The sequence below is a fragment of the Camelus dromedarius genome, chromosome 4 (genome assembly GCF_036321535.1).
Source record: "Camelus dromedarius isolate mCamDro1 chromosome 4, mCamDro1.pat, whole genome shotgun sequence".
NCBI classification, from domain to species: domain Eukaryota; kingdom Metazoa; phylum Chordata; class Mammalia; order Artiodactyla; family Camelidae; genus Camelus; species Camelus dromedarius.
In genome coordinates, this window is record NC_087439.1 from 44,413,529 (window position 1) to 44,438,076 (window position 24,548).

The window sequence follows — 24,548 nt, forward strand, 5'->3', positions numbered from 1 at the left end:
TGAAGTAAATAAACCAGGCCCACTTAGAACAGTATGTTCCAGAATCTAATTTAAAACATTTCTGACATGCCAGAATACCTCAAGGAGACTGTTTCAATTAGTTTAGGGAAGAAAGCCCCTTAGCAGTAAAAGAAGAAGATTTTATTAAAACAAACTATTGGTACTGAGAGTAGACAGTAAGTAAATGTATTTCAACTCAATCAGTATTTGTTGAACAGCTATTATAAGCTGGTTCTGAATAGATACTATAAAGGAAGTTTTAGCCATCCACTCAGAAATCTATACTAAGTACTATCTTGTGATTTACATTTCACAAAGCACTTATATACATGCTATGACATTTAATGTTCATATGTGATATAAAACAGTAATCAGAAACATACTTCATAAACTGGGAGTTCAAGACTTGCAGATACTGACTGGTATATATAAAATAGAGAAACAAGTTTATACTGTATAGCACAGGGAAATATATTCAATATTTGTAGTAGCTTATAGTGAAAATGAATATGAAAATAAATATATGTATATTCATGTATGACTGAAGAATTGTGCTGTATACCAGAAATTGACACAACATTGTAAACTGATTATATCTAAATTAAAAAAAAAGAAAAAATTTATACTTTGGAAATGTTATCAGAATATGTATCTATGTTTAATATATAAGTATATATGTATGATGTACATATGTATGTATGTATGTATGTATGTATATATATACCTACATTACAGGTATGTAGTATTAGAATTAAGTTGCATGGGATTGAGTTCTGCAGGGATAACAGAAATATCATTAAAAAACGGTGGCTAACTATGGAAAACAGTATGAAGTTTCCTCAAAAATTAAAAATAGAAATTCCAGCAATTTCATTTCTTTGTATCTACCAGAAGAAAACAGGAAACTAATTTGGAAAGATACTTGCACACCAATGTTCATTGCTGAATTATTTATAATAGGCAAGACATAAAAGCAACCTAAGTGTCCATCAGTAGATGAACAGATAAAGATGTGGTAGATATATACAATGGAATACTACTTAGCCATAAAAAATTAAATCTTGCCATTTGTGACAATACAGATGACTCTAGAGAGTATTATACTAAGTGAAATAAGTCAGACAGAAAGAAAACTACAGTATGATCTCACTTATATGTGGAATCTAAAAAACAGAACAAACAGACAAAACAAAATTTTAACAGAGAACAAACGGGTGGTTGCCCACAGGGGAAATAAATGAAGGCAATTAAGAGGCACAAATCTGCAGTTATGAAATAAATAAGACATGTGGACAATAAACAGCATAAAGAACATGGTCAATAATATTGTAATAACTTTGGGGACAAATGGTTACTAGATTTACATATTATTGTCACAAAGGAATGTGGTTTGTGGCCTGAGGAATGATAAGACACCTGAGTACGCTTCCAGAGAAACGTGCATCTGTTCTTCTTGCCTGGAAAATGAGTCATGCTTCAGAAAAACAAGTAATCTGTGGCTCTAGAAATGAATCATCAAAGAAGAAAATGCTGTTGTTCCTGGAGAAATGTTTGGCACTTACCTTCACCTCTGGTCTGGAAGGATAGTGGAAGGTCACATTATGGAATTCAATTTCACCCTTAATTCGATCCAACTTGTAACCGTCTTCTGACATGCAGTCAATGAGGGGTTTCTGGAGTGAAACATAAAAGGGCTATCTATAGCAACAACACTTACACACATTTACTATCCATTTTGGTTTGAATTTACTCATAAAACAGAACCACCACCAAGTAAAACACTGCAGTGATATGCTAAAGGTAAGTTGCTTCCACATTAAATATGTATCAATAATAGCAATAATCTCACTACCATTTATTTAGAAATTAATGAGATACTATATAATAGTATTAATATATTACATTTACATGTATAACCAACCTTACATAATTAGTATATAATTAATTATAAATAAAAACATGTCAATTAGCATATAATTGATATAAAATATTATGTTAATCTACTTTTTTATTGTATATTACTATGATATATTATCACATAATGACAATATAATAATATATAGTACTGATCTATAATTAGTATATTAGAATATAATATGTTGGTATCATTATGGATTATTATAATATTGAGATACCATGGAAGACAAAGTACAAAGTGTTTCACTGTGCTTTTTTCATGTACATAACTGTCACTGTAACCTAACTAGATAGGTGCTATGTGTATTTGTTCACATGAGGAGGCAGAGGAGTCTCAAGAGGTTAAGTATGTTGCCTAAGGTCACGCAACTAGTCAGTGAGGCCAGGGTCCAAGAGTTCCCTATATTTGAGTATCTACTGTAGATGACGATTGAAACTAATTGAATACCCTCATGTGGTGCTTCAAATACTAACAACTTTCAGCTAGTACGCTGAAGTTCGCCTCCATGGCTGTTAGCAGCGGGCCTAATTTAGAACTGAACCACACTAGGTAATCAGACAAGCGTGAGGGTCACCTGCCGCTACCAGAATGCTCCAGAATCACCTTCTACCCTCTCCCACACTAGTGAGAGAACTTCATCGTATCTTTATTTAGGGCTACAGTGTCATCTAATTCCTTCTTCTGTAGTCTCTAGTAAAGATAATAAAATCCTTTCTAAATGCCTTAATTTTTAGTAATAGCTTCAGGGGCCTTTTGGACTCACTTTACTTGAGCATATCAACAACCCTAAGAATGAGGCAGAATTTGAATGGCTCAACACATCTGTGTGGTTTTCAATAGTCTCTTTATACACTAATAAATAAAACCCCAAAATATAAAACAGAATGATGAGGAGTTTCCTCAGGCAGGTTATATGTCTCATAACTACTTAGTATTCAGGGACTCACAGAGCACCTCTGGATTTCCAGGGCTTCTGACTCAGCCCAGGGCATTTTTTCAGTGAGGAACAACATACTGCCACCTTCTTCCTTGTGTTCTTGGATTTTGACTTTTCTAGCTTGACCTTCAAAGTGCTTCAACAGATTAACCAGGAAAATGCTAGCCAAGCTACCAGGGTCCTTTACAAACTTACAAAGACTTTCTGTCATTTAGAAGTTAATCTAATCTTATGAACTTGGCCTTAAAGTCCTACATGATCTGGCCCTTTCCCATCCCTCCAGCCTGTCTCTGGCTCACTCTGCTCAGTCACACTGACTTGGTGTGCACAGTTTTAGTTCCCTGCACTCACCATGATCTTTTCCAACCTGGGAGTCTCACCCATGAATACCCTCCTCCTTCTCACCTCCCAGGCATCACTCCTCTCCCAAGTCCCCCTTTGCATGGCTGACTCACTCACTTCCTTTGGTTCTAAGCTCAGCTACTACCTCCTCAGAAACGGTGTCACCATCACTCAATCTAAAGGCTCCTTCCCCACCCCAACCACTAACACACTGACCTATTTTATTTCGTTCATTGTACTTAACACAGTCTAACATTGTCTTATCTTTGCATGTGCCTGCCTCTTTGCTGCCTATTTCCCATATGACACGAGAGCAGGGGCTTTATTTGTTCTATTTCACTCTTGCATTCACAACTCAGAATGGGGTGTGACTCTTGACAGCACTTACAAAGTATGGCTGAATTAAGGGCATTGAGATAGTCCTTCCTACTTTGTAACACTGAGGATAAACTCCTCACGAGTTCATTCCTCTCCCCATGCCCAACCCGCTAATGGCCTTTACTTTTGTCCTTTACATACCCGGTCTATTGTCTCAAAAATGCTGGTGGCTGCTGCTCGCCCCGCAGCAAAGGCTTCCAAACAGGAAGATGCATTGCCAAGATTTAAAGCTCCTACTATGACACTGAGGAAAATCTGAAACAAAAAGAGAGATCCACAGTTTTCATGTGTTCTTGTCAATTTCTAAAGTGCTTGCTGTCACTTGGGCTAATCCATGTAAACTCAAAAGATTTCTCAGAAATATTCTTCTGTGGAAGGCTGAAAGCTAAATAGCTCTTTGGAAACACTGGGAATAGTTTTTGTTTTGTAAAGTATCTCCAATTTTTCTGCTCTTATGATTTAAAAGACTACGCTATTTTTGACTGAGCATCATTAGTCTACAAAGAAGAGCACGTTTTTAAATGAGTAAGAGGTCTAAGCAAGGCAGCAAATGGAAACTAAGTGGGTTAGAGTAGTGAGAGGAAAATCTGATTCCTTACATAAACATCCTTATAATGGTTTTCTGCTTAAGGGGTTGCTGAAGCAATAAGGCACTATGATTAGTTTGATTGACCTAGAGATTGGTACATGCAAAACAGACCTACTACTAGTGCTATATTACTGCTAACTAGTGTAGTTATTAGGATAACCACTGCTATACAACTACTTGCAATAATAATAAGGTATGTTTCTAAGTGCTTTACCTGTATTATTTCATTTAATCCTTATAACGGAAGAGGAAACAGAGGTGGAGGCTGCCTAACTTGCCCAATGTCACAACATGCATTAAGTGGTAGAGCAGGAATTGAACCCAAGCTCTAAACTGACATTTTGTCCAGTTCCCAGGCTCATTTGCTGCTGCAGCACACAGTGGAGTGGCCAGGTTCCTGTGCAGAGCTGAGGAAGCTGTCCTTTGACTCACTAACCTGTCATCTCATTGAGTAAGGGGAAGGCTACCTGATCACCACCAGACGTTCCTACCCAACAGCACTGTTTTTATCAGTGCTGTTTATAAAGGAAGAAGCAAAGTGGCAATTCCTCATGTTGGCTTCTAGGAGGAGCACAAGACTCTTTCTCTCCACCCTTTCAACCAAAGGATGAGTGTTAGTCCCGTGACTCACATGGACGCTGTTTCATTGACCACTGAGGACTGGAGTTATTTGCTGAGTTAAAACAAAGGTTAGCTCCTGCATGACTATCATCTTTTTCAGGTCATCAAATGATCCTAGTCTGCAGTGGTTTCCATGAGCTGGTTTCTTCCCACTGATTATATCCCATCAGGGCAAAATATCCCCGAGTCCCTCTCTGTTCTCTTTCTTCCTTCCTTCCTTTCTTATGGTTGGACCATGGGGCTTCTCAGAGCCTGTCAGCCATCTCCTCCCTCTCCAGTAACCTCTCTATTCTATAGGTCAGGATACAGTGGGCCCCCTCTTCCCTTCTCCTTGAATTCCCTACTCTATGCAAGGGGACATTCTCTCTTCATCTGTCTTTCTTGTTCCTTTTCCATAGTTATGGCAGATACTTCCTCCCATAGGCGGATTGTGTAATCTCTCAAGCCCCAATTTCTTTATCTGTAGCACAGGGATAATGACTGCATGTAACTCATGGGATTGTTATAAGGATCAAATGAGATAATGGGTGCAAAGGTGATTAATCCAATACCAGCCACCTAAATAATAGTGATGATGATGATGATGAAAGAAGTGATTTCACACTTAGGAAGTACTAAGGTGGACAGACAGAATGGTACTTGTGGTCTAATTTGTGTTAAGACTACCTTCATCAGAGGTCTTCCTACCTGAGCAAAGGAAGCCTTCCACACATCCTAGATTAGGGGTCGGTAAACATTTGCTGTAAAGGGCCAGATAGTAAAGATTTTAGGCTTTTAGGCCATGTGGGCTCTGAAGCAATTACTCAGTTCAGTTCCTTGACTACATAGTACAAAAGCAGTCATAGACAACAGTAAACAAATGACTGTGGTGTGTTCCAATAAAACTTTATTCATAAAAATGGGCCACAAGCTGGATTTGGCTTGCAGGCCATAGTTTGTTAACCCCTGGTCTAGATTCTAGACTGACTCACTAGTCGCCCAAACTGGGGTTTGGGGGTCAAACCCTTGCTCAGCCTGGCTTTACGGGTATTACCTCAAATGAACATCTCTCTCCGGATTCTTAGGGGAAGAGTGGGTGCGGCAGAGGCACACACTTAACACCACCACAGTAGCTAGCATACATAGACCATCATTTCTCACCCCAAATATCACACTTTTTGGCCCTGTGGACAGTAGTGTGGGAAGAGGGAGGGCAAGAGAGACCTCAGGGGAACAGTTTATCTGTGGGTGTTCCATGCTGGAGAAAAGGAGATCTATGGGCCCTTGGAAGATGGATCCAGAAGCAGGAAAACGGTGGTTAATGGGTCAGGCCCCAGAATCACAGAGACTTGAGTTCAAATCCCTTTGTGTGCTACTTGGCACATATTTCTCAACCTCATGGCTCCATTTCATTTGGAAGTGGTACCATAACAGCATCATTCACAGAATGAACTTGTGAATATTGCACGTGGTAATTATATTCAATGCTTCACTCAGCGCTTGACGCCTCGTACACACTGGATAATGTTCCTCTCTATTACTGCCCTTACTTTTCATTACTGCATCCTGAAACTTAAGAAGGGTATGAAAGAACATCCTTCTGCACCATTTTGTTCCCTTTCATCTTTTTTCCTAAATGATCACAGAGTGTATTTTTTGTCCATGTACAAGCGATACTAATTACAGTCATTTATGTGAACTACTTACCATTATGCCCAATTACCCGGCCGCCAATAATGATTTTGTGCATCACAAAATGTATTAGATTAACCTAATTGTTAATTAGCTTAGTGGATTAAAAACACTCAGCTCATGCAAACTCAGCTTTCACAGTTTGCTGCTCACAGCCAAAAACTGAGTGCATGCACAAGAGAAAGAGAGAGAAGGAAGGAGAGAAAGAAACAAAGGGAATTATCACCAATGATCATGCTGTTAAAAGATGTCTCTCGTCTTCCCAAAGAAAAATTTCTTAAGGTGTAAGTGGAGGCTTGCAAGGAGTAAGGGGTGAGGTTAGTAATCGATGATTAAAATGTCAGAGAACATAGTATGCCACATCTGTGCTTAGTAAGTACTCAAGAAATATCAGTTGAGAGAAGGAATTATTTACAGAAGGTATAGAGTAGCCCACAATCCAATGGGCAAGAAACTTGAAGGTGAGAGCTTGTTACATGAGTTAAACAAGGATTCCATTAGACCAAGGTGGCTTTAATGCCTTAGCAGCCTGCATAAACAAACCAAAAGCTGAGCCTGAATGCCTCAAGGTCAAGAAATCAAAATCTAAGGACAGCTGATCATGAACAGACAATTAGGCTTTCCCAAATAAGGCAACTGCTTAAGCTATAGCCAGTCAAATAATTCCCTGGCTTTGTTTCTACCTCACTCCTTCTAACCACCTCTGGCTTGGTGTCCCAACTGGAATTATTTTTGCTCAGATAAACTCCTAAAAATTTTAATATGCCTCAGTTTATCTTTTAATAGAAACAAAATTGGATTTTTGCTAGAGACAGTTACCAAGGGTTTTTTTTTTTAATTCAGTGGTTCCAACTGCAATTGTGTATTATTTCATTTTAAATTTACCAGTTCATTTTTCCCTCTAAACTGTTATTTGTGCACACTTCTGTACTCTCCTTGCAGGCAAGGAATCAAAGGAAGGATGTCTCTTCTCAAAGCATGTCTTTCTGCAGAACAAGCAAATACAAGCAGCTGAAACCCACGTTAACTACTGGTGTCTCTAATTTGGTAAAGCTGAAATTTCTTAAGATTCACAAGATCAATATAGACAAAGGACTTTATAGTCAGACTTCAGACCTGCAATACTTTCACTGGCTTTTCAAATGTGCAAAGCTACATAAAAGTTATTAAGAAAGTGGTTAAATTACAATAATGGTAACACTTTCCATCTATACTATCCCTTAAAGTTTATAAAACACTTCAATGTGTATTATATTTAATTTTTTAAACGAAGTTCAAGTGATGTCAGCTGTTTATCTTTCAAAAAAGAGCTGAATTTTTAAAAGTCATTCTTAGTGTATTATCATGCCTCTTAATGAAATAAAGTCAATGGCTTAGAATGATTATGGCTTGACTTCTAATAATCATTTTTATTTGCAAATGAAATTTCTATTCCATTTTCCCTGGAAATGTATTTCTATCAAAGCAGCACATCTCTAATTGTAGGCTTCCAACTAGCAAATTTCTGGTATACAAGACTTTGGTATTTTGCATTGTTTAACTGGTGTCTGTCCTACCTAGAATCTGGAGCCAAAATATTTTATTTAAAGATCTTATATGAAATGGCTACCATGCTTTTTTAGTTAATATGTAAAACTGAATAATTAATAGACCGAATGAAACAAATATTTCATGTTTTACTTCCCTGACCTCACGGAGCTTGCTGTGTGAGGGTGGGAAGGGATGGGAACCAATGTAAATAAATGCAAGTGTTCAGTTTCATTCAAGGGCTCAGGAGGAAAAGTTCAGCAAGCCATGCAAGAGAATAAAAGATTGGATGGGCACAGATAGCGTGACTGGGAAAGTGCTGTCCAGCTGAGAATCTGAATAATGACAAGAATCCAGCTGTAATGTCAGGGGCCATACGCTAAGGGGGAAAGGTCTGAGGATCATGAGCAGGAGGAAGAGCTTTCTCTGACCCCAGCCACTCCTGGGTACCCTGCCATTCCCTGTCAAGATCCCTGTCCCTCTGTGGCATGTAAAACCATTCGTCATTATGCAGCTACGTGAATATTTAACCATTGCTCATCTTCCCCATTACTGTAAATTCCATGAGGGCAAAGATCCCGTTTCTTTTGCTCACTATTGAATCCTCTGCACTTTGTATGAGTCTGGCACATAGTAGATGCTCAATAATTAATTCCTGAAAGAACTAAAAGGATACTGAAAATTAAAGTGGCAAAGGCACTAGCGATAGCTCGGCTATAGTGCAAGTGAGAAATGTTTGCATCACCTGTTCAGTTGAGGATATTACTGACTTGGTATTTTAGTAACTCATTTTGTTTCACAAACAGGTCCATTAGCACCTGTCTTGTGCTATCAGTAGGTTCAACCACGTAAGCTGTTAATTTTTAGTTGAGAGATCCCTGACTTTCCATTTTCATGGCATATCATTAGCTTTTGGACTCAGTCAGAAAAATCATTGTTTTACAGCTATAAATCTTCCATTGACTGGAAAGCATTAAATCGTGAGTCTCATCAACTCAAATGCTCAGCATCCCTTTAGTATAAAAGGCACGCGTATTGCTTGTTTCTGCAGATGGACTCCATCAAATCCTTGATGATTTCCTCCCTCAGACACTAACAGAATAAACAAAATGCCTTAACAGTGGACTTTCCTGAGATACCAGCAGGAAATATCATGTCTTCGTCATCAAGATAAAGTACCTGGACGAGGGTCCCTGCTGTATATTCTCCGTCATCCAGGACGAGTTTGGAGCCGTACCAGAAGGCCAGTGCGTAACACAAGAAGATGAGACACCACATGAATCCAGTAAAGAATCCCATCACTATCCCTTTTCTAATTCCCCAACGCTGGGCGAACACAAGATTTTTCTCATACCTGTGAAGAGAAAAATGTGAGTCTATTTCAGCAACAGCAGCAGCAGCTCAAGTTAGAATGTTTAAAACAGGCCACAAGCAGTGGTTTTAGACAATGACTATAAAATCACAGAATAGCTTTAGGGGAAAAAACAATTACTCCAGGGTAGTGACTTAAAATTTATTTCAACCCAACAATGAGAAGTGTGGAAGGGATGACACCTAACAAAGTCTCACTGATTACATCTTGGATGAGGACAGTGCTGGTAAACTTTGCCCCAAGAGAAAAGAATTTTCAACACAAATGTTTGAACATGAGGTCTCTAGTACCATTTGTGTTTGAGTTGTTTTATTAAGTCACGTGACATGAAAGATAATATCTTTCATAGTGGAGGAAATATGCTATCGAAATCTTTTTCATGAGAAATAAGGTAACCACTTCACAAACCAAAAGTAGCAAAAGGGGTAAAAAGGAAAAGAGGATAATTTGAGATTGTAAATCCTATTCCCTTTCTCATTTGGTGAATTTGGTAGCAATTGAGAATGACATCATACTAGATCTACAACATATAAAATAAGAGTTTAATTAAATTGGTGGTTATTTTATAAAATCAGTACCTGGCATCTGATAAGCACTCAATAAATACTCGATAAATGGAAAAATAAACAAAATCAAGTTTTTAACACCTGTGTTGTTTTGGTCATTTAGGTTTCAATTTTCATGAACAGTTCATCTCCTAGAATGATGGTCTATACTGTATCAAAGCTCAATATTGTTCAATTCAGTAGAAATCCTAACAGACTTAAAAAGAGCACATAGTACAGTAGCTGAATAAAACATGTTGAATATAAAAAGTGTCCAATAAAAATGTGTGGAATTATATTTTAGATCATATAGGCTTTTCCTCTCTGGGAGCAGACAACGTTAGGACTGGTATGAGGCATCGTGTGTGTACATACACACCACAGGAGTTTGAAGTAAGTATCTAAACTAAGATAGCTTTCTAAAGACCACTAACTATACCATCTTCAAAAACACATAGCTAAAGGCTTGGGAGTTCTCGTAAGTACTTTGCCCAATCTAATGACTTCACTTAGCTACCTCTTGAACAAAAGCTTTCCCAGGGCACCATAGCAAGGTGAGTTAGCTACTTTATACCAAATGGGAAGGTTCAGGGTAGTATGTGGATCAACGAAATTCAGGAAAGTGGCAGACATCTCAATTAACCAACCTTTCCACCTCTCTTTTCTCCCCACCAAAAGCAGCCACTGTTCGGATGGATGAAATGACTTCATCAGCCACTGAGCCTGCCTTGGCATAGGCCTTTAACTCGTAGTCGGTGAACTTGGAGACACTCTAAAACCCAAAGGAAGAGAGTACAATGTGAAGACCAGGTAAAGAGGTAAGTCAGCCTGTCACTCAGTGACTCATTTAGCAGAGTAAACACATGGCATGGTTTAATCCAATACTAGATTCTCACTGCAGCGGCCGTTTACCAAGGAAAGAATTTAGTCCAACTCTGATCTGTGTTAAGCCTCACACGTGGTTGTTTGGTTGCTGATACGTCAAAATGACTCCATTAAAAGTCTGCCTCAAAAAAACTCTCAGCATAAGTCCCAAACAGGGTACTCTGCGCGACCACAGTGTTACAGTCACCATATTAATGAAGTTTTCAAGTCAAACCACATCACATTTCATTGCTATTGGCCAAAGGCCATGTCACACTTTACAAACACCAGACGCAGAGACTGGAGACCTGGGCAGCATCATATTGCTTAGAATCTAGAGTAGAGAGAGGTTCTGAGCACACAAAGACATGATGTTGCTGAGGTGAGTCCACGGGAGAAAGATTCAGATAAAAAATTTCACCATTTTGGCCCCACTGAAGTAGGGGCTCAACTAAGTAGCTCTGCTTGTTGCAAAAGGAAATAAAAAGGCCTTGCACTTAAAATTAAACTTACTACTTTTTCTAAAATTGGACTTGGATTGAGTCCTAGTTAGAATCAGCCATCAAAGAATTTCCTGGCACAGATTAAGAAACAAGAAGGGGAAAAAGCAAATGTAAAAGAGTAACTAACTCAGCAACCTAAAAATATATATAGTCCCCAGACTAGGGGACTTTATCACCCAAGTTTTCCCAAACTTTTAGCAGCAAAACTCTTCCCAAACCAAATCTCAGACAGAATTCTAACATGCAAAATAAGTAAAAGTAGTATTTTATTACAATATATTTCACAAGTCCACATTTGATATAATTTGTGAATTGAAAAGGCAGCAATAAAGGGAAGTTAAACTATTTCAATTGACATTAAAATTTGAATTTGAGTGGTATGGAGACACTGCACTTTTTACCACCATCCTCTTCTAATTTATTTTTGAAATATGCACAGGTAGCATAGTAATAAGAAAATTAAGTAGTTGCAAATGTTATCAGTTTGTATTGTAACTGCACATTAAAGAATCTCTAGGTACTTCAAGTAAATTGATACAGGAGCTTAAAAGATGCAGACTGGGAAATATCTAACAATTGCTCCTGTTTCTCATTGTAAATATAAAGGTCAGAGAAAGGCATACACAATGCATGGTAACTTCTAGCATGTCAACTATTGCCCCTACACCTTTTTTTGTCCTGCTTTCGAATTCAGCCTAGTGAAATTGCTCCTATTATTTGACACAAACATGCACAGACCTGAATTCAAGAAGAAACCAGTGCCAGAAATACAACATTCCAAATTGATGACACATTTACAAGTTGAAATATGGTCACTGAGGCAGCAAGAGAAACTGCCTGTTTAAAACCAAGTTAACCAGGCTATGGTTTAGTCTCCAACATGTTAACATATGACATATGATCCATTTGAGTATGAATATTAATTTATCATGGGTTTGAACAAATTGAATGTATTTGGGGGGAAAAAACCTGAATCAAATGTTTGCAGAATCCCCAAAGACCCTCTGCAGAAGTTGAGGCTTCCCTGGAGTGCAGCTGGAAAGCATTTGGTAGGAAAGACTGTTGTAAAGTTTGCATGATATGGTGGATTGGGAAAAAAATAAAAGCTAGTATCTCTTTAGCAATTAATTCTAGGCCTGATGCTGTGCTAAGTGCATTACATGGGTAATACCCTAAGAATCATCACAATGAGGCTGGGGGATATTATCCTTATTTCAAAGATGAAGAAACTGAAGTTTTGACAGGTTAAACATATCTCTCTTGAGCCAGGTGGTAAAGCCAGATGGTGACCTAGTTAAGTAGAATGAGCTCTTTGTTGTCACTCTGTATTACCTGGGAAACATTTGAGTAATATAGCCAGTGGATTGTTAGAGAATATTTTGCTAGAAAATACCATCATGGAGATTGGTACCTGTTGCTCAGTGATGTGAATGTATGTACAGCTTTTCACTTAAATTCTATTCTCGTTTACAGCAAATTATTAGCATGCCTGCTATCTAATGCGGCTGCTCTAAAAGTAAGATAGGATAATTTCTCAATCCTTGGGAGTGTTTTTTTTTTAACTGGGATGACCCCAAATTCCTACTCCTACTTTTTCTTGGCCTGCGTAACTGAAGAATGGGGTCTGTGACTGAGATAACTCTCTGAATGGGTCACATACACCTCTCTCTGAAACTGATCAGATGGAATGGAGAACACAGTGTGACTGCAGAAATCTCTTTTGTGTGCTTGTTACTGATCTGGGTGTATTTGCTGGGCCTCTCTGAGGGCAGCTTCTGAGTTTGAGAAATGTGGGAAGCCGTAGGTGTACTGGAGGAGCTGGAGTCAGGCTTCCTGGGGTTTGAATCCTGTCACTCACTAGCTGTGCAGTCCCAGACAAGTCCCTTTACCTCTCTGAGCCTCCACTTCTTATATTTTAAATGGCATTAATACTTCATAAGATTGTGTAAGGATTAGAGACCATGTATATGAAGTGTCTGGCAAAAGAGTAAATGTTTAATTAATATAGTTGTTGTTAATAATACAATAATATTTATGTTATTATAATATCATTAATCTATGGAATGTTATTTGATACTAAGTAATAATCAAACAAAACAAATCTCAAAATTGTGATAATGGTGTTGACTAAACACACTCAGAAGGGACTCAAGTGTCACATTTTGGGCTGTTTCTCAGTGCAAATGTCTTCCCACGGAGAGAAGTGAGAAGTCATTCTTACCAGACCAATGATGGCTGCTCCAATCCCAATGAGAGGGCTGACCGAGATAATAACCAAGCTCAGTTTCCAGCCCTGGTAAAATCCCAGCAGGAACCCACAGATGCTCGTAGTCATGCGCTGAATGAAAATAGCCATTTGGTCGGCAATGGCATCATTGATTTTGTTAATATCACTAGAAACAAAAGAGGCTTTGATCACCCAAACTGAATTTGGTCAATTCAAATATCTTGCTGAGAAAGTTCAATCTTTCCTTTCAAAACATTCCCATTTCTGTACCCCACTGCCCTTCGGAAACATGACAGCCTCTGACATCTTGGAAAATTCACTGCAGCTTGGGATGTCATCAAGCCTCTCCCCTCGTAGCCAAGGGAGTCCTTCATCCAGTTTCCCCAACTGGTGTTCACTGAACATTGGCAAAGACTTTTGGAAACCATCTTATTTGTCTCTGTCTTTCTTATAGCTAATATCCTTGGTCTGTCCTAAAGGGCCTTTCTTTCCTTTATACCTACTAAATCTTTCCAGCCTCCAGGTTCTACTCATATATCACCTATTTCATAAAAACTTATATAATGCCCCAGGAAGGAATAATATTTTCCTCCCTATGTTTCCATAACAAGGTAACACATCTGTATACATGCGTATATGTATGTGTATGTATACATAATTATTGCTTTCTGCTTACAGGCACAATAGAATAGTGGTTAACAGCACAGGCTCTGGAGCCAGACTCTGAATTTAAACACAAGCCCTTCTTTGGCAAGTTACTTAACCTTTCTGTGCCTCAGTTTCCTTGTCTGTAAAATGGGAATAATGACAGACCCTATCTCAATAGGTAGAAATGAGGAAAAGTTAATAAAGTATGTAGAACAGTGCTTAGCATATAGTAAGCAATCAATGCATGTTAGCTCTAATTATTTTTAAATACTTTATTTTCCTTTCTAAAAAATTTATTTATTTATTATTAGTAGTAGTATTTTTAGTGGAGGTACTGGGGACTGAACCCAGGACTTCGTGTGCTAAGCACATATGCTACCACGGAGCTATTACCCCCTTCCAGCTCTGATTATTTGCTTGCACCTTTTATCCATCCTACTAGGCTGTAAGTTCCTTGAGATGAGGAGTTCAGTGGTTTATCTTTATGCCTTGCATAGAGTAAGTGCTCCAGAGTATTGATTGATAATAATTATATTAAATTCATATTCCTGGGAACATTCCCATAATCTCTTGTCCACATGGAGTAAACAGAGCTTAAACAGGGCTTAAACAGAGCTTGGGACTTGACAACAAAAAAAGGACCTCAGACACTACCCAGAGATCACACAAGTGTATTCTAACAAGGGTAAGCATCAGTTCAAATCCATAGTAAGTAAGGGAAGAATGAGCGCTGGAATCGAGGGGTCCCACCCACATTCGGTCTGCTTTTATCTTTACTACACTACACACTAGCTGTCTTTCATAGGAACTCAGAGTTTTATTTACTAGGGTTCCACTGGTTTTAATTACTCAGGCAGGGCTCATTCAGAGATTATGGGGTGGTTGGGGGAGGTGCTTTTAATGACCCAAACTAGTATTTAAGTGTAAACTAGACTTAAATCTAGTTTTCAGTTTGAACCTTTCTCAAATTGTTTTGAATTTGTTTTGTTTTTATATGCAGAAATTACCTCAACAGACAAAGCAAGATAATTCAAATTGTACTGTTTTCCTTATCGGTACATAGATTGTGACATCCCTCAATTTCTCCTTTTCAGGCCAAATAACCCAACTTCTTTTAAACTCTCCTCTATAATACTTCATTTCTAATATTTTAATCAAGGTCTGCAAACCAAATTGTAGTATCCTGGCTTTCACGTTTTAATGATCATACTTGAAAAAGCATCACCTACAAAAAAACAACGATGCTACTAATAAAAGCCCAACTTAAGAGAGAAAATGCATCAAAAATAACTGAAAATATGTTTCTGATTGTTATTTAATTTAGAAACAAAAGTTTCATTAACAACCACAAAAAAACCACATACATTAAAATGTCCTACCCACCACTTACTCAGAAAATCTTGTGTTCAGCTCTCCCACTGAATTGCAGTCGAACCATCCTATTTCCATTCTCATTATGCTCCTAAAGTAAAACTTTCTCATTTTCTGTATCTGACGAGCTGCAGCAATTACCCAAAAGCATATCTAGAAATGGAGTAAGGAATGTTTAGCATTGTGATAAAAATAGTCATTAATTCTTTCTCTTTTCAGAAGAAAATGCTTTCAGTATAACAGTTGAGAAAAGGAAGAAAGTAATTCACAACATGCCTCTTCTTGGGAACTAAGGTGTGAGCTCTGATATCTGCTGCTCACAGTGGAGGTGAGTGAAACCCCCGTGAACAGGGGAGCCAGAAACTTGGCTTTGAATCCAGCGCTGCCTCTTTCAGAGTTAACCTGATTAAGCTTCACGTTCCTCGTGTGTAAAAGTAAGCTCATCACACCAAATATGAATCACTGTTCTTAAATCACTATTTTTGCACACCACTTCTGAGTAATTTTTCCCGAGAGACCTGCCAACAAGCATTTAGGCATAGTTTTCAGGCGGTCAGACAATGGCTTTCCCTCATGTCCCCCTGAAATAGAACTGTAGTCCTTGTGGCTTCTGAATAACTTTAAGGTTAAAGAGCACACTTTACATTTCATTGTCATGTCTCTGAATTCAGATGTTGATCTGTGAATAACATGGAGGCGTCACTAACTTGAAAATATCCTGTGATAAGTACCGCGACGGCAATTCCAGCATAGTAACTGGCAAAGTTCACCATTTCACTTTCGATGTCCAGAAACCTTCAAAAGAGGGAAAAAACATGTTAAGACTCACAGGTAGGATCAAACTATCAAAAGATTACATTTGTGGGTCCAAAAGAATTTAAAATATACATATTCTATGGGCATGGCATTTTCTTTATGCAGAATTATACTGAATCCAACCAAATCCCTAAATAGACCTCATGATACCAATCACAGCAAAGATGCCTACCCTCCTTCATTTTTACTGGCAGAGATGTGAGGGCTGTGAAATAATTAACGGGCAGTTGTTGGAAGCCTAGACGGCAGCCCAGTGCCCTGTCCACTGAGGCTCCTTTCACTCTTGTTCCTTGTACAGCAATAGCACAATCACAGCTCACAATAGGGTTTTAAAAAGCCAGACACGTGTCTGAAAAGACACTGGTAGACAGAGATGTACTGCGTCAGGAGGCTTACTGTTACCTACTCTTGGAATCTTCAGCCAGCTTTTCAACGCCTTCATCCCAGAGTGACACTGGGAGAAATGTGTGTGTCATCTTCTCATAGAGAGAAAAAAACCACTTTATTAGCCCAGTCTGACTACAGCTCAGGAAGCCTCACTCTCCAGGACAGTTTCTAAGGTTGAAGCCAAAGAACTTATGGAGAAGCAAGAAAGCTCTACAGGGGGTGGGAAGCACAGAACTCAGTGGTAGGGTGCTTAGCATGCACAGGGTACTGGGTTCAATCCCCAGTACCTCCAGTAAAAAATAAATAATTAATTATCCCTTCAAATAAATAAATAAAATCAACTGTACCCCAAAAAAGTTCTAAAAAAATAGAGAAAGCTCTATAGAATTTTCCCATCACAACTGTCATACTGCATCCCAAGGTTTGGAATTGGCAGGGGCAAGGAGATGAGAAAAAGTTATTCTGAAATGGCTTTCAGGAAATAAGAAATTTTATCATGAGATAATTCACGTATTGGTTGATGACACTGATCCTCAGGGACAAGCTAAATGATGCCCATTTCTTCAGAGAATCAAAAGACAGCATCTTTACCCTACATGCTCTGATCTTATGCACCTTCTAGTCTGAGGCCTTCCTTTTATAACCCAAACTCAAATTGTTCTCTCCCTCTACTGAACTCAGATCAATATTTAAGTATAATTTATTTAATTCAGAATAAATTATTATTCCATAGAAGATTTTATTGCCATCTTGCACTATCATTCAATATTTTCATTGAGCATACTTATGTTTGTCTTGCTGGTAAATTGCAAGCTACTTTAGGACAAAGGCTGGGTATAAGCTGCTTCCTCCCACTTCTGCAGCCTGGTACAACACCTTACACACAATACGTACTCAGTGGTTGTTGATTTTTCTTTGACTCTGAAAATACTAATGAGGAAGGGAAACAACTGCCTTGGTCAACCCCTCTGACAATCTCCAAACCAGCTAATGTGTCTGTTTTCACCACATTCCCAATCTTTCATGATGATTTAAGGGAATTCCTAGAATGAATGAGTTCTAGAAAACCATAAATTTACATATAAGTATCCACAATCAGAGGCTCTTACAAAAGCTAGGTATCTTTGTATAAACTGTACAATGTAGTATTATGAGTAAAGATTAACAACGTATAAATGAGTCCATACTCTTGGTTTTTTGTTTGTGAAATGAATTTTGGGTGTCCAAAACCAGAAAATTATGAGCATTTGTCCAAAAATTTGATTTTCTGTAGTACATTCATTCTACAAATATTACAAGCAGAGGTCAGAGACTGCTTGTTGTGAAAAACAGAGCTGCCAGGTGTGAAATGACCTACTCAGACTAAGAGCTTTGAGCACTGAGCCAGCTGTGGGATTTTCTGGAGCAAAGTTCAGGAGAATTACATCATCGCCCAGGGGTGTGCACAGGACATGTGTAGTTTGAGATTCTTTTCACTGCTGAGGCACCCCAAAGATAAATGGTTAACTCACTTCTATTTTATTCTGGGAAGAAGTTATTAGAATTTTAAAGATTATTTCTGGGACAAGAGGACAAACCTATCAGAAAAACTGACAGGAAGGAAAAGATGAGGCTGGTTGGGTTTCTTTGAACATCAAACTTGTCATCATCTGTGTGGTAAAAAGCTCTTGTGATTATAAAATCCTGCAAAGGATTCTATAAAGTTTGCAGGTGATCTGGAGCACAGCCTGGGTATCGCTTTAACAGCAAAACTGATACATGCCTACTTGAATAAATTAAGATTCCCCTGACTTATTTTTGAAGAGAGAAGAAGGGAGAGGACAATTACCAAGAAAAGGTAAAAGATAGTTTACAATGATATGAGGATTCTCACCTTTCTTTTTGTGAAAAATAAATGCACCATAAAATTAAATCACTCAACTTACACCAGTTTCAGATTTACTAAAGCCTTAGATTTTTCATTGAAAATATTCGAGAGGATATTTATCTTTATGACAAAGTGCACTGCCTAACCAGGCACCCTCCTTTCAATGGTTCTCACACACTGAAGACCCAATAGCCTTGACACCTTAGAGTGAAAATCAGTATCAACCCAAACTGGCAGAAATGTGTCCATATCCTAGTTTCAAAATGTTGGAGGGTCCATGTTCCTTAATGCATAGGACACTGACCTACGAACAAATGGTTCATCACTGGGTAAAGTTGCTTTATAGAGTACCCATACACTTTGGTAGGATACTGCCAGAATGGCTAAAATTTTCATTTCAGAGAATCCACGATAGGTTTTTTTCACCCAGGAAGCTACTTTTATTTGTTTGTTTTTAATTAAGATTTTTACTTTGAGGTAAGTATAGACTCATGTGCAATTGTGAGAAATATTAAAGAGAGATTATTTATGTCCTTTATCCAGCTTCCCCCAATGGTAACATCTTGCAAATCTATAGGACACGACCACAACCAGGATGTTAACATGGATATAAAAGAACGTTCTCCTCAAGGATTCCTCATGTTGTCCTTTTATACCTACACATACTTCCAGCCAGCTCCCACTCCTCCCTTTACCCCTGACTACCACTAATTTGTTCTCTATTGCTATAGTTTTGCCATTTGAAGAATGTTTTAGAAATGGAATCACACAGTATGTAACCTTTGGGAATTGGCTTTTTTCACTCAGAATTATTCTTTCAAGTTTCATCAGTAATCCTTTTTATTGTTAAGTAGTATTCCATGGTATAGAGGTATCACAGTTTCTTTAACCACTTACTTATTGACGGATGTCTGGGTTGTTTCCAGTTTTTGTCTATTACAAATAAAACTTCTATAAACATTTATGTACAGGTTTTTATGTCAACATAATTTTTCATTTCTCTGGGATAAATCCCCAAGAGTAGAATTGCTAGGTTGAATAGTAGTTGCATGTTTAGGGTTTTTGTTTTTTTTTTTTAATTGCCAAACTTTCCAAAGTGGCTGCACCATTTTACATCCCCACCAGCAAGGTACAAGTGATCCAGTTTTTCCACATCCTCACCAGCACTTAGTGTTACCGCTATTTTTTATTTTAGCCATTTTGATAAATTTGTTTTGACATCTCATTTTGATCTTAACTTGCATTCCCTAATCACTAATATTACCAGGCATCTTTTCATTGACCAACTTTATACTCTTAGTGAAATATCTGTCCATATGTTTTTCCCACATTCTAATTGAATTTTTTCACCATTGAGTTTTGAGAGTTCTTTAAATATGCTAGATCCTAGTTTTGTGAGATATATAATTTGCAAATATGCTCTCCCAATCTGTAGCTTGTCTTTCCACCCTCTTAACAGGGTCTTTGGCAGAGCAAAAGTTTTTAATTTTGATGAAGTCCAATGTGTCCATTTTTCCTTTTATGAATTGTGCTTTTGATGTCAATCTAAGAGCTCTTTTTCTAGCATTACACCTGAAAACAGTCTCTTACATATTTTCTGAAATGTCTACAGTTTACTTTTTACATTTAAGTTTATAATTCAGTTTTAGCTCATTTTTGTATAGGTTCATTTTTTTGCCTATGGATGTCCAATTACTCCAGCACCACTTGATAAAAAGTTTATCTTTCCTCCATTGAATTACTTTTTCATATTTGTCAACAATCAGTTAAACATATTTGTGAGAGTCTATTTCTGAGTTCTCTATTCTGTTTCTCTGTCAATACCACACAACCTTGTTAATGTCTGGAAATTGGGTAGATTGTCTCCTCACACTTCATACTTCTTTCTCAAAATTGTTTTAGATATTCCAGTTCTTTTGCCTTTTCATATAAAATTTAGAGTAATCATCTCTATATCTACAAAAAAACTTTGCTGAGATTTTGCTAGGAATTGTATTAAACCTGTGTATCAACTTGGGGGAATTGACATCTTTACTATATTGAATCTTTCAATTCATTAACATAGTGTGTCTCTTCATTTATTTAGATCTTCTTTGATTTCTTTCACCAGCATTTTGCAGTTTTAAGCTGTACATGTTTTGTTACATTTACACTTAAGTAAAAATTTTTGATCAATTATAAATGGCATCATATTCTGAATTTTGGTGCCCACATGCTCATTGCTAATATAAAGATATACTATTGAATTTTGTATGTTTATCTGTTTTTTTTTTTTTGGCCTTGCTAAACTCAGTTTTAGGAGGTTTTTTGGGATTTTCTATGTCAACAATGTCATCTCCATTGACATGGTTGTATTTTTTTCTTTTTTTGCTTAAAAAAAAATCTAATTGTAGTGAAAAACATGTAACACAAAATTTATCAACTTAACCATTTTTAAGTATATAGTTCAGTAATGTTAGGTATTATATCAGTGTTTCTTCTATTTCCTTTCCTTCCTTATTGCACAGGCTGGAACTTCAAGCACTGTGTTAAATAACAGTGGTGAGAGCATATATCCTTGCCTTGTTTCTGGTCTTAGTGAGGAAGTTATTCCATCTTTCACTGTTATGTATAATGTTAGCTGTTGGATTTTTTAAATAGATGCTCTTTTGTAAGTTGAGGAAGTTCCCTTCTACTCCTAAAGTTCTCTAAAAGTCTTCATCATGGATAGATATTGAATGTTTTCAAATGCTTTTTCTGCATTAATGGAGATGATCATGTGATTTCTTTATCAGCCTGTTAACATGGTAGATTACATTGACTGTTTTTCAAATATTGAACCAGCTGTGCTTCCCTAGACCCTGCTTGGTCACGGTGTGTGATTCCTTTTTTTATATTGCTGAATTCTATTCACTAATTCTATTTGTTGAAGTTTTGCATCAATTTTCATGAGGGATATTAATTCATGGCTTTCTTTTTTGAAATAGTTTTGTCTGGTTTGGGTACCATGGTAATATTAGCCATGTAAAATGAATTCAGAAGTGCTTCCTCCCATTATCTACAAAACATTATGGAAAATTGGTGTTATTCTTCTTTAAACTTAGGAAGAATTCTTCAGTAAAACCATCTGGGCCTGGAGGTTTTTGTTGTTGTTGTTATTCCAAAATCACAAATTCAGTTTCCTTCATAGTTAGGGCTATTCAAATTATTTACACCATATTAGGTGAGTTTTAGTTTTTGTTTTTAAGCAACTGGTTTCTCTCTCTATGTTGTCAAATTAACTTATGTTTGTAGTCATATCACTCTGTAGAAATCAGTTCAGTTCTGTTCTTCAACAAAAATGAAAGACTTAAAAGACTGTCATTAAAGATAATCCCTCTTTTATACAAACTGTTCTGAGTCTTACTTCCAATCAGAAGAGAAATATATGTATTTAGACAGTGGAAATTATTTCTAATGAGTAGGCTTATTATTTCAAAGCTGATTGTTTAAGGATAATTCTACACATTGTATGGTATCCTGTACCTTCCAGTCAAGGGCTAACCAGTTTCTAACTATGCACTTCATTGCATGCACAGGTTTCATGACGGTTTCACCAACTAGACCTAAGCTCCACTAAGATAAGGACCATGACTCTTAAGATACAACCTTGTCCTTGATGCTTACACATTTTCCTGGTATACAGCTGATATCCCCCAAATTTTAGTTGAATGAGTGGATGAAAGAAAGACCCTAACAGCAAATAATATGGAAGTGCGTCAGTGATTTAGAAGGATTTGTTTATAATCTGGAATCAAGCCTGTAGAAAAATTTCTAAATGAAGGAGAAAAATATAAATTAACACGGGGGAGCCATTCCAAGTGTCTTTCTAGCCAGGATACGACTGCCTTTGGTTCTCGAACCTGAGTATATGGGTTCATACGTGCAAATGAGCTTGTTCTGGCCCTGAGGCAGCATGAGGCAGGCTGCAAAGTCCATGCTGTGACAGTGAGTCAACCCTGTGTACACCATAGACTCACTGATTACAAGGCAGCCTGTTGGGCTTATCACAGACAGAACAGGAGCACAGTGAGCTATGGCTAATTCTGCATGACTGTCTTCTGTTCACAGCATCACACCCCTCTTCCATAGAAACTCAACAACTAACTGAGACCAGCAACCCCAAAATCTAAGTCCTATAGCACAGTAATGAAATTCCCATTATAGACAGAAGACTGGGGATCAAGTGGGTCATCAACCACAGCAGCTAAGGCACAGAAGGGAGGCAGAGAAGAAGGGAAGGAAGGAAGAAAAGAAGAGAAAAGAAAGAGAAGGAAGGAAAGAAAGAGAGAAAGAAGGAAGGGAAAAGCAAGTCTTGGATATGAGACATGACAAAGACTTAAGTAAAATTCATGGGTCACCTTGATAGTGGCATTAAGTATTGGTAGTGTCAGCCTCCAGCCAGCGGTCTACAGAGTGGTTAAATTTGGGTGATGTGTTTAATGAGCAATTCCCAATTCTGTTTTTCATTAGGATTTAAAACCCTAGTAGGATACAAAGAACCTCGGGGCAGAGTAATTTATACAAATATGGGTAAATTTGTTTTTGTTCACTCTGTGTGAGATACCACTCCAGCTCAGTCAATAAGGCTCTCTTTTCACATTTTGAATTATAATCTAAGATATGAGCAAAAGAAAGTAAAAAGTGAAAAACAGCTGCATACCCACACCGTGTTCCATTTGTCACATTCTGGTTGAGGGAGCTGTTGGCCCACACTATGGTGTTGTTCACACATGCTTTTCCAGGGATCTGGAGTTCTTGTAATTCAGTGTCATAGTCAATAAAAACATCTGTCATTGTGCCAAAAATGATCAGCACGCCGGGATAGGCTACTCCATGGAGACATGCACAGAAGCTTCCCACAAACATCAGCCCAATGTCAGTCTTTGAAGAAAATCGAAACTTGAAAAACAAAGGATTCAGAGATCATCTATGGGTGAAAAGCAGGAGGGGCAGGAGGACTATTTAATTTTAGCTACTAGATTCTAATAAATAGTATTTAACACCAAATTTTAAGGGAATCATTTTAATGGAACAGTAGAGTTCTCACTAATATCGAAGGAAATGGTACATCAATTATCTAAATCATTAGGCTCTTACATTGTTAGTTTGTTATTTCTTTCCTAGTCTCTTAATTCATTCTCTTTATCTCAATAACTGACTTTAGTTCTTGGCTATTCATCCACTACTTAAGGGGGACACAATCACCGGCACTGATGCTATGGCCATGTAGGTATACTGTGTGGGTTATTCAGCAATAGTGTCAATTGGTTCCCACAACTGATGCTGACAAAGAAAAGTGCCTATTTGTGCCTAGAAATGCCTCCACCCTTACCAATTTGGGGAAAATACCCATACTATAGGATTTCTAAAAACTTGTCCTAAGAACAAATACACATGATGTGATTACTGTGATAATTTTCCTTACTAAAATGATAATTAGGGGCTTAGTGTTTATTTTCTAGAGTACTTTTCTGATTACCAGATAGAATTTGTGTGTTTAATCAGCAATAAGTTTCTTTTTAAAAAAAATATAGCTACATGTGCTATACACTAGGTCCTTACCATTTATCTATTTTATATATAGTAGTGTGTATATGTTAGTCCCAAACTCCTAAGTTATCCTTCCCCTGCTCCTGGCAATAAATTTCTAATTGCTATTCAGCATGTTATCACATAGACAAAGTTTATGACTGAAAAAGTGATCACCGTAGTTAAAAGTCTGCCGATATGACTAAAGCATTAACATTTCTTCCATGATCTGAACAACTCATGGTTGCAAAACCTCTGCCATAAATCAGCCCAGTTTTATTACCAGTTGAAAGAAGCCAACTTGACTGCTGCCACCTTTCTTCTCATTTTGTAACCTGAGGAGAAAAACATAGGGATTTACAGACCCAAAGCAATAAGAAATTCTCCCTCGATGGTGGTTTTATGAGTCACCCCC

General features: G+C 37.6%; 1 protein-coding gene across 2 annotated transcripts in view; it reads right to left on the reverse strand.

Moving 5' to 3' along the window:
* Window positions 1-24,548, reverse strand: part of ABCB11 (ATP binding cassette subfamily B member 11) — a 73,116-nt gene that overhangs the window by 35,991 nt on the left and 12,577 nt on the right. For both annotated transcript variants that reach the window (XM_010982480.3, XM_064484888.1), the window contains 9 exons: window positions 24,417-24,468; window positions 23,265-23,503; window positions 16,221-16,308; window positions 15,533-15,666; window positions 13,489-13,660; window positions 10,548-10,672; window positions 9,163-9,337; window positions 3,717-3,830; window positions 1,563-1,673 (listed from right to left, as the gene is read on the reverse strand). In XM_010982480.3, the coding sequence (XP_010980782.2) occupies window positions 1,563-1,673; window positions 3,717-3,830; window positions 9,163-9,337; window positions 10,548-10,672; window positions 13,489-13,660; window positions 15,533-15,666; window positions 16,221-16,308; window positions 23,265-23,503; window positions 24,417-24,468 (1,210 nt within the window). Of the gene's footprint in view, window positions 1-1,562; window positions 1,674-3,716; window positions 3,831-9,162; window positions 9,338-10,547; window positions 10,673-13,488; window positions 13,661-15,532; window positions 15,667-16,220; window positions 16,309-23,264; window positions 23,504-24,416; window positions 24,469-24,548 lie in introns of those variants that run through there.